The sequence below is a fragment of the Morone saxatilis genome, unplaced genomic scaffold, assembly GCF_004916995.1.
Source record: "Morone saxatilis isolate NCDOM2014 unplaced genomic scaffold, NCSU_SB_2.0 Contig24, whole genome shotgun sequence".
In the NCBI taxonomy this organism is placed as follows: domain Eukaryota; kingdom Metazoa; phylum Chordata; class Actinopteri; family Moronidae; genus Morone; species Morone saxatilis.
In genome coordinates this window covers 16,098,143-16,108,816 of record NW_023339807.1, presented here as the reverse complement: position 1 = coordinate 16,108,816, position 10,674 = coordinate 16,098,143, and the positions used below count along the sequence as shown (strand labels likewise).

Sequence of the window (10,674 nt, the reverse complement as noted above, 5' to 3'; positions counted from 1 at the left end):
ATGACAAAAGTATTACACACCTCGTGCAGCAAGCCATCTCCAGAAACAATGACGATGCCATCCCACTCTGGGAGCAATATCTCTCTGATAAGCTCTCGGGCATGGTTCTGACGCTCTGAGACAGATTAATAAAGTTAAGACCTGTTATATATGTGTCTTTTGTGTGAATGTATTATCTTCCTGAGATAAGATAGGCTGCCCTTGGTTTGATACCTGTCTGTATAAGGTTGTAGCTGATGTTGGCCTCTCTGATCATTGGCAGAATGTGGGTCTGACACCACTGCATTGCCTGGCCTCTCCCACTGAAGGGATTGACCAATAAGAGTAGTCGCCTGGGACGAGGTAGCAGACTTCTTGAAAATTCTGTATGAAAAAGAAGGGAGAGCATGAATAATGTAAAACTCACACAGCTCTTGTCCAGAACAAAGAAAGGAACTAGGGGTTCAGTGCATTTTCAAAGCAAGCCCACTGGGAGCTGTCATTACACAGCGCTGCCCAACCCTGGACTATGAGTGCATTCAACCATTTGAGTCATTTAATTTCACCTCACAGGATCTACTTCACATTGCACAATGCTGTTACCTGAGAGCGTGTCTGTTAATCATATAAATTCAGATTTATAGTAAAGGACAAATTTAGAACTACGATTATAGGAAATAAACAAATCATTGTGGTAAAAACAAAGCAGCTGTGTACAGAGCAAAATCATTTATTTGTTTTCCGACTCTCAGATAATCCTGGATTATGCAACAAACTACACTAAAGGGAAATCAACAGGAAACCCAACTAACAGCTATAATGTCCATAAGCATACACATGCACAGAATTCAAGCGATTCACAAATGGAGCGATCAGGTTAAGAGAACTGTAACAGAGAGAGAAAGAATGACGCTATGTGGAACAGAAACTACAGGGTCAAAGAGAGGAAAAACAGGGTGAATTGCAACAGAGTATGAATGAACAAAGAGCAGACAAGGAACAAACAGAGGAGCACGGTCTTTTTTTACATGAATGACAGCTTTATCACCGTTCGGGGAAGGAGACAGTGATGTGAGAGATTCTGAGGAAAACAAATAATGGAGAGATTAAAAAGAATTAAGGTTCAAAGATTAAGTCTAAAGAAGAGGAAGGAGACAGGAAAAGAAGGGAGATGCTGGTAAAGAGCATGAGGTAATGGTGAGAAAAAGGTAAACACACAAACACAAGGTAGGACAGAGTAAACACTGAGCAGGGTCTTGCTATCTGTTTGATTATTGAAGCTGGGGGATACAGTGCACGAGAAAGAGCAGCAGCCCCACCCTCTATGTCTCTACATTTGACAGGGAATGATACAGACCATGTGTGCAGGACAGATAAGGGCAAAAAAACAAATAAGTATTAAATAAATAAACTAACAAAATGTGTTATGTGAAACAAACAAACAAACAAAAAATCCAAACTAATTACTCTGAATAATAAATCTCACAGCCTCTTAAGGTGTATTAGTGTTAATCCCCCTTTGTTTTTTTGCTACATAACCCCTTAAATGTTGAACTTCACTTGGTAGAGACAAAATACATACGTGTTGTACATGCAGAAAGGCCTTGGGTCCCTGTGAGATTAGGCTACACTTAACAAGCATTTACAAAAGAGACATAAATCAAGGCGGCATGAGGCAACATTGTGTGGTTTCATGTCGTCAATAACAGGAATTCAAGACTCATTCATATGGACAAACGTTAAGGTCACACTATTATGTGCTGTAAACTTACCATGTTGCCCAATTGATAAAGCAATACACTATAACTCCACACTATATCAATGAGCAGGATTCCTTAATTAAAAAACCCCAAAACAAATGACAACATGGTCTTCACATTCATGGATTTCCTCTTTCAATTTCATAACATGATGACAAAAACAGGTAAAACAATGTACACAATTTATAGTTAATGGCCTACTACTATCACAACTACGGTCCTGTAACATGCAAAACCATCTAACAACTATCACACAACCTGGACAAGAAAGCATCTAGTGAGACACGCACCTGTTTCAGCAGTGACGGTCACATCTCTGAGTAGACACTGCACAGCAGCCGACCACCTCTCGGCTTCAGGCCTGCTTTCTGCCAGGTAGGCCCTCACCTGCCTGCGCCGAGACACCCCTTTCCGCCGTTTGCCTGGCGGGTACCAATACAGCACCAGGAGAGGGGGCGCAGGGGCACGAGGGCAGCTGCACCCCACTAGCTCTGATAAAGGCAGCAGGAGACGGGCTTCCTTCCCCGGCCGTGGTGACAGACGCTGGATATGTATGTGGGTGTGGGTGAGGGTCAAGGCATAGTTGGAGGCCGGAGCCGGAGTAGGGGAGGCAGCAGGGGAGAGTCCCCCCGGACCACCAGGGCTGTTGGGGCAGCTGTTATTGTTGCTGTTGCTGCCGGATCCCCAGCTGGCAAACTGGCCATGAAGGAGGGCTTCTGCTGTGGAGGGTAAGGAGGGTTCTGGAGATCGCATCCTCACTGCTGAAACCTCACACGGTTTATCAGGAAAAAAAAGTCTAACAAGTATCTTCCGTAGTTAGAGGCCCGAAGATTTGCAGGGGAAATCAAAATGTATCTGAATGTCAGTCTGAGAACTTTATCCCTGAAATCTCCTCAAAATCATTCTCCCTCTTCAGTGCTTGAATTCAAGAGACACAGTCACACAACAAAATCAGCTCTGAGTTTCTGTTCCCATCTGTCCATTTCAGGTGTGTATCTTCATTTGAAGAGAAACATTAAGTCCTTCCAGTTTAAAGGTTCTCCTGTTTAAAGTATTTATCCAGTGCAATTGGAACTGCTAAATAAGTCTTTGTGTCACAGTTAGAAAGCTCCCATCACAGTCTGATCTGAAGAGCTGTCAGCTTCTACAGTTTACTGCCAGTGGAAAAGTGGGTGAGCGATACTTCCACATACTTAAAGACAACAGGACTTATAAAGGTATATTTTCCACTACAAGATCAGTCATTTAAACAAAAGTGTTCTTCACAAAGATTGCATAAGTAAAAAAAAGAGAGAAGAAGTTTACATGACAACTTAAAGCCGCCTATTGTGATAACATTAGGCAGCTGAGCAGCTCCTCGACATTAACAATAAATCTTTAAATAATTACACAAAAGGGCAAAACTGAAACTTAGTTACACTGAAACAAAATTAAGTATGGATAAGACAAACACACCTTGTTTAGACAAGGAGGCTACAACAATTAAATTAAATTAATGCAGAAGTAAAGAATAAGAAGTATGTCGCATGGTAAGTGCTGGCTGAAATGAAATTAATGCCACAAAGATATGATAAGTGCAGACTTTTTCAAGACCTTTCATACCTCTATTGCTATCTTTAATCTCAGTGATATGTAGGAGGCAGACAAGAGGAGTGACAAGGTCAGACCTCTCAGACAGTAGTGTGATACATTAAAGTTTTATCCAAATAAATACCCCTGCATTACTGCCTTAAATGTTCTCCACAAGAAGAGGGTGAACACTAGGTGAACTAATGCAAACCAGACAAAAATAAAAAAAACTAAACAAAACAAAAGACAAACAAGGAGACAGTTCCAGGTGGGTCCTCAGTTTATGTCATGGTAATGTCATTGTCGAGCCTCACGTTCCCTCCCGAAGATCTCTGTTCCTGAACGGCGACAAAGGAGGAGAGGAGGAGAATTTTAAAAAGGGATAAAATAACGGCAAAGCTTTAATGTATGGGTCATCCACCTAAAAGTATTTTTATAGCAGAACGGTAAGAAACTGACATTAAAGAAAGAAGCACAGTAAATAAATTGTGCCCAATTCACCTGGGATTTCACTGTGCAAAGGTGAATATTTCAGTATCACATTTTCACAGTCAGAGGAGAACAAGTACAGACGGACTGTAATGATAAAACGAAGAGATTACGGAGACGGGGTGAAGCAACGCAAGATCCAACATGCCCCTTGACCTTAAGTGCGTCTTTGCCCATAATGACTCACAGTCACACATCCTCAACGGTCTTGCTGAGACAACACATTATTTTGGAAGAAAGGTTGCGGGAGAATGACCACGTGTGATTGGTATTTCTTATGTTCAGAGCTCTTGTCAAACAGGATCTGGGGAAACAGTGTCTCTTTCACAATTTTAAATCTAGGATGGAGATTTTGCTCAATTGCTGACCTAAATGGTGCTGGATTAGAGGTTTTAAAGGCATTAGCAAGCAACAATCTTACTTAACAATCCCCAAAAAATGTTCCAATAAAGAAATAAGTTCATAAGGAGCTAAACTTAACTCTACATGACTCGGAAAAGTCTCCTTGTATATAATAAAGAAAGTGCAAGGTCTTATTACCCTCATATTATCTGTATGTACAGGACAGGTCATGTTAAAGCCCCCAGCCAGCAGGACCCAGTTAAGTAGACTTTGATGCGTCAAAGTACAATCACTGGACTTACACCCTAAATTAATAAACTGACCACATCTTTCCTTTCAAGTTTCATTACAGTCAGAAAACGTTATGTAAGCTGTGGTGCAGACAAAATCAATACTTGGCTGATGTCCCGTCTTGATAAACACACACTCACACACACAAAAGGACCTCACTGATGCCCATTGTTGCACCTTGCGTCCTTGAAGCGCCGGACGGAGACACCCAGAAATAATATCACCGGGCTAATTCTGTCTGCACAATGAGGCTGCTGTTCACTGACTTCAGGGGGTATTTGGGGCAACTTTTTGTGAGCTTAAACTGTGAATTCAGGAGCTCTCCCACACCACGAGCACAGCTGCACTCAACAGCAGCGTTAAAAGCTCGTCCAGTAACCCAAACGACCTGAAAGTACCATTAATGTTTGACCATTAAAACTTTACCGACGTCCAGGCAGCTAATGTTCAGATAGCATGTTGACAGGCTGTTAGCCGAGCTGACTTTACTACAACTGTAGTTTAACCGCTACAGAGCCAACACACATTATTATATATATATATATTCTCCATAAGTGCTGCAGTATTTAACTCACAGTAACTGTACAGAAGCAGAAGCTTTAAATCTGTATTGAGGAAGTGAATAAGTAGCTAATGTTATGAATACAGTAGCTACTGTACGCAGCGGTGTCAGCTAGCAGCGGCTAGTCCAAGCTAACTTTCTATTATACTATTAAAACCGTATTCTCTTCAAAACACCCAGTCGCCACTATTATGTGTAAAAAAAAACACCTTTATTTAACACCACACCTCTCATTTATTGATTGATTTAATGAGGCAACGTTACCACCAAGTAGCAGAAGGCTGCTAACAGGCGTTAAAGCTCCACACGGACCTCTCGGTAACTTCACAGAGATGTTACTGTACCGGCGGCACATTACGAAGAGCCGGGGCTCAAATTAAACATTAAAATCAAAGTTAAAAGTAGCCTCACATTACCTCATCTTGTCGGCCCCCCCTCACGACGACAGACAGTCGCTCGCCTTGAGATCTGTGGCTCGGTGCAGGAAGTGGCAGGAGACGCAGCAGCGGCGGCTTTGAGCGGCGGAGAGGAAATCCAATGGCGATAAGGAAAACATTGCAACACCCACCGACATTCTCCAATCATTGACAGGCCAACACTTCCTGGCCAACTCACTTATTTTTTCCCCTTTTTTCTTTCCCTGGACAACTCATATCAATACTGGTTGATGGATCCTCAGTGAAGGTTGTAAGTGGAAATTAAGGGTTGTGATTTGTGATTCACCCCTCGCCCATTCTTCTCCTGTGATGTTTAATAAGTTGACCCCCTAAAGACAATGCCACTGTGTAAGCGGTCCAGTGAGACACAAAAGACAACTCATTTTGTACAGTCGATCTTTTATTTGTATCAGATTGCATGGAAAACAAAGACTAGTTCTTGTAGCCACGGCTGGATCTGCGTCCACGAGCCCTCTCGAATTTCCTGCCCTTGGAGCGGATGTAGGGCCTGGAGAAGAGAAAGAATAACTTAGTATAAAAGATGATACCATTAAATGTATATCTTCTCTACATCAGTGCTGCCATACAGACAACCTAGCACTCATCTTCACTAAAGCTGGTCATTAAAACAATACAATTTACCCCCCCCCGAGCGCCAATAACTCATTCAGTGTTTGTGTGTTCTGACAAGGCTTTGTTTGTAACTCACTTATCATACAATTGGAGCCTAAAGGAATTGGGTTTCTTGTGCTCAAACGTCAGGAGCAACAAGTCTTTACAATAAATAAACACTCGCAGTACACAAATGTGAGTTTTCCCTTTGCTTTGGTGTAATGTAGCTTTTGATTGAGACCATTCACAGCAAGGTGTTTGAATCATCTTGTGTAATTATAACTTATATATGAGGAGGTTGGGCTGTGGAGAGTCTGACATTTACTTTTGTGCATCACAGCTCAGAGGTAAATTTAGAGCATATAGATTAAGCGAGACTCTATAGGCCTTTTACCTAAGACAGTTTGACAGGTCACAGTAGGAAAAGTAAAGGTGTTGAAGGATTTTAACTACAGTAGGAAAAGTAAAGGTGTGAGTGATAAAACTAATTGCTGAAATCCATTAAACTGCTTCAATCTCAAGGTGCTGCTACTGTGCACGAACCAATCTCCTCAAATTCATCTACGTCTGCAAAAGCACACCATCTATGTCTGATTAATAGAAGTACAACTGGGATTTTCCTTACAAATTGTAGTTACTACAGTTAGTTAAACTTTCCTCTCAAAAGGCATTTAACTTGTTGAACAGGTGCAACCAGTAACCTGAACAACAGCAGTATGAATTAAATATATTATAATTATACATTATTAAGCCATAACTCAAGGAGTCTTAAAATAAATCAATCAATAACCCTCGTCTCTACCACTGGAGGCAGCATCCTGAATAAGCCGGGGTTTTGTTTTGACTGTCCTGCAGGAAGCGCATGCTCAGTAGCCAATCACAGACCCGAGATTTGAGCTCAGTGTTTATCGCGAGACCTCGGCTCTTCCTTTTCCCTTTTCGCTCTGAGTCCAAGATGGTAGGTGCTGCTAGTAGAAATTTAAAACCACGATAGACCGACTATCCACGATCATCCTCTGAATTAAAGCTTTCCATCTTCTAAATGGCGACTTTTGCTGTTTCTAAACACCATTTACGCTTCAGTCCTGTCGTGATTTGGTGTTATTTGACCACGTAAATGACGGTAGCTGACCCTCTTTGATGCCGAACTAGTGGCGGTCCAATGCTTCCTTGACGTGGATGAGAAACGAGGCTTTAAAAGTGGTTCAGAAAGCGGAATATTATGTCTAACCGCATTTTATATTACCCTAGAGTTAACGTGTGTTTGCTAAATGTACATCTCGCTGCTGTGTTGTCTAGTAGCAGATAGCTGAGAGGAGTCAACGTGTGAACCGGCCTGTGCTGTAGTTAATGTAGAGCAGCATGTGAAGTTAACTTAAGGCACCAAAGTGTTTAATTATATAAGTTCTGCTCACTTTAATGGTGTTAAGTGTAGTTTGGCAGCAGTAGACTTGAATGTATAATATAAGCTGAGTGAGCAGTGGAGCAGGGGGATGTAATGTGTCTTTATTGTTAATACAAAGAGTTTTAAGATTAAACTGCTTATTACTGTTTGTTGTGTTAATGTGTTTTCTGTTCACTTCTCAAGGGAGTTGACATCAGGCATAACAAGGACCGCAAGGTGCACAGGAAAGAACCTAAGAGCCAGGATATCTATCTGAGGCTCCTGGTCAAGGTAATTTTATATTCACACGTCATACTTTATCACCAGTAGTGGTATTATGTTGAGACAGGTGGTCTCAATGTGCATTATATTCCTAACCATCCTGCTGCTGGTTACAGTTGTACAGGTTCCTGGCCCGTCGCTCCAATGCTCCCTTCAACAAGGTTGTCCTGAGGAGGCTCTTCATGAGCAGGACCAACAGGCCTCCCATCTCCGTCTCCCGTCTGGTCAGTTATCTCTCATCCTGTCCGCCACTAAAGGATAAATGTTCTTTTTTTATGTGTTTGAGTCAGTTACATGTAGTTTTAGGTTCGTGTTGGCATCATTTGACGACATTTTAAGGTTTAGTTTGGCTTGTTTTTAGGGATGCACCAATTTGATCCCGTAGATCAGATCTGTGCTGATGTGACAGATCCACATCATAGTTGATAGTCGATGTGCTAAATTCAGTGTTTCAACTATCTGTTCAATAATCCAGTTAGGTTGGGTACTTTTATAGGGCTGCACACTTAATGGAAATATTATCAAATTCGCGATATGGCCAAGTAAAAGTTGTGATTAAGATAAAATGAGTGACAGCATTATAATGAAGTACTGTAGTGCTGTACAGATGTCCTGGTCTGCAAATCTTATTCTCCAGATTTAAGAAAACATGTTTGTTTGGTACGGATCCCCAAATATTTCCCATCATTGTGATTTTAACAGGTTTTTCTTAAAGTAAAAATGATCATTCCCACTTAATCGTCAATCGTAATATGTTTTTACCAGATCGTGCAGCCCTACTACTCCAGGGCCACAGCATCCTGACCTCATGTGACCTGAACACAAAGATTGGCTATCCTTGGATAATATTTGAGATGTTAGGATTGGTGCATCTTTAGTCGTCAGGGGGCCTGATCTGATTTTAAATGGCCCTGTATCTTGTGATGTAGTTGAGATTGGGTTTACAAATGTAGATAAAACTTGAAGTCTGTTTATTCCCCATTTGACTCAACACTGACAATGTAAATCCATGTAAGGTAAAGAGAAGGAAGTCAACACGTGTAACTGTAGATGTCCATATAATTAGTCAAAAACTGCTTATTTACCATCAGTCTTGGGAATATTATAGCTCTAATGTTGAAGCGTCGTTTAGATGTGTGATTATGCGCGCTGAATTTCTGCCTTTGCTTCCACTGTGACCAGATCCGTAAGATGAAGATGCCGGGCCGTGAGAACAGAACCGCTGTTGTTGTTGGAACAGTCACTGATGATGTCAGGATTCAGGATATCCCCAAGCTCAAGGTAACCCCTGAATTCACCTATTAGTCTTTCTTTGTTTTCTATTCAAATATAATTCAGTGTACAGAAGATGTTGATGTTGTTGGCAGTCTCTGAGAGGGTCCTCATGTCCTGTTTGTTGTCCTACAGATCTGCGCTCTGAAGGTTACTGATGGTGCCCGCCGCAGGATCCTGAAGGCAGGAGGTCAGGTGATGACCTTTGACCAGCTGGCTTTGGCTTCTCCCAAAGGACAGGGCACCGTGCTGCTGTCAGGTAACTAAACATGTAGATTATCAAATTATAATACAGTGATGTGATTAGAGTAGATGATGGAAGCAGTCATTGCTCTACCATGGCCATCTAACGCATATTAAATCAAGCTTGCACTCATTTTAAATGTGGTCCTGTAGCATTGTCAGGTAACTGTATAGATTTCCATTAGGGCTAACCCTTAACCCGTGTTATATAACACACATAGTACTGCTATGACAGCAAATAATTCCCCCTCTTTTGCATGAAATGAAGAGTTGTTTGATAACTGCCCTAACCCTTCAGGCTGATATGTTATAGCTGCTTTAATGAGGCTTCTAACACTGCTTCAGTACTCAGCTTTATCTGAGTGGAGTAGATAATATCCACTTATGAGTCTGTTGTAAAGTCTTAGATAAGAATACTGCTTGAATTAGGAAAACAAGTTTGTGTTCTTGCCTGATTGTTTGCAGTTGATCACCAGATATTCACATTTCTCTTTAATCATCTGTAAGCTTTGTGGACCTTGTTTGTTTCTGTTTGTTGAGCACTAATCACCTGAATTTGTCAGGCTGAAGAGACTCATACATCTCAATGGTTTCTTTGTATGAAAGGCTTCTCTTTAAAGCGTTAAGTATTATCAATTAGTGAAAACTACTGGCATCAAGTGCTGGTGGAAGTAATCATTTTACTGAGTTAATGACTCCCCTATTACTGATTATTGATCATTGCAAGAGAAGGGATGTCTGGTTTACAGTATGCTGTGTCTTTGAACCATTGTATTGTCAACTGTCAGTGCAATGGTTCAGTTGTATTTTATACAGTACAGTTTGCACATCCATTTGTTTCTTTCATGAGGCCAAATACAAACGTAGTGCTAGATTATGTCACAAATAAAATAAAAAAAATGAAAGGAAATTGATATACGGGTCATTGGTTAGTTGAGCAGATAACAGATGAGTTCCTTCTCCTTGAACTTAATTTAATCTCTCGAGCAGGTACAAATGTACAAATTGTTTTTATTATGGTAGGTTACAAATAGATGTATGAATGTGAGTTAATGGTTTTTCTTAGACTCTGTATAACATTTTGTAGCTTTTTTTTTTTTTTTTAAATCAGACATTTGTTTTTTTCTTCAGGACCCCGCAAAGGCAGAGAGGTGTACAGGCACTTTGGAAAGGCCACTGGAACTCCTCACAGCCACACCAAGTATGTATACAGTTGATGTGTTAGTACTGTTGTCAGACACAGCAGTCTTTAAGAAAGGCTTTCTCAACTAATTATATTGTACCGTTATTAAGATCAGTCTGATGACAGGCTACCAAATTGATCTGAATAGAAGCCGATTGTTCTCTCTTGAAAATTAAACTTGAAATAGGGTTGTTAGATTTTAAAATTGGACATCATTTGATTACATATTCAACATTTACTGAGTCTGTAGCTGGGTGTTTCTGTCACAC

General features: G+C 40.9%; 2 protein-coding genes across 2 annotated transcripts in view; one reads left to right on the top strand and one right to left on the bottom strand.

The window, feature by feature from the left end:
- Positions 1-5,521, bottom strand: part of sphk2 (sphingosine kinase 2) — a 10,763-nt gene extending 5,242 nt beyond the window's left edge. The window contains exons 1-4 of the mRNA XM_035672092.1: positions 5,409-5,521; positions 2,030-3,646; positions 214-363; positions 21-115 (exon numbers count right to left, since the gene is read on the bottom strand). Of these exons, the coding sequence (XP_035527985.1) occupies positions 21-115; positions 214-363; positions 2,030-2,492 (708 nt within the window). The 5' untranslated portion in view covers positions 2,493-3,646; positions 5,409-5,521. The remainder of the gene's footprint in view (positions 1-20; positions 116-213; positions 364-2,029; positions 3,647-5,408) is intronic.
- Positions 5,522-6,891: 1,370 nt separating this feature from the next.
- rpl18 (ribosomal protein L18) lies at positions 6,892-10,423 on the top strand (the record flags this gene model as incomplete). Its single annotated transcript, XM_035672967.1, is given in 6 exon segments — positions 6,892-6,999; positions 7,630-7,716; positions 7,824-7,931; positions 8,890-8,988; positions 9,115-9,238; positions 10,354-10,423. Coding segments are annotated over 6 exon segments (584 nt in total), but the record flags the coding sequence as incomplete, so codon positions are not given.
- Positions 10,424-10,674: the final 251 nt, after the last annotated feature.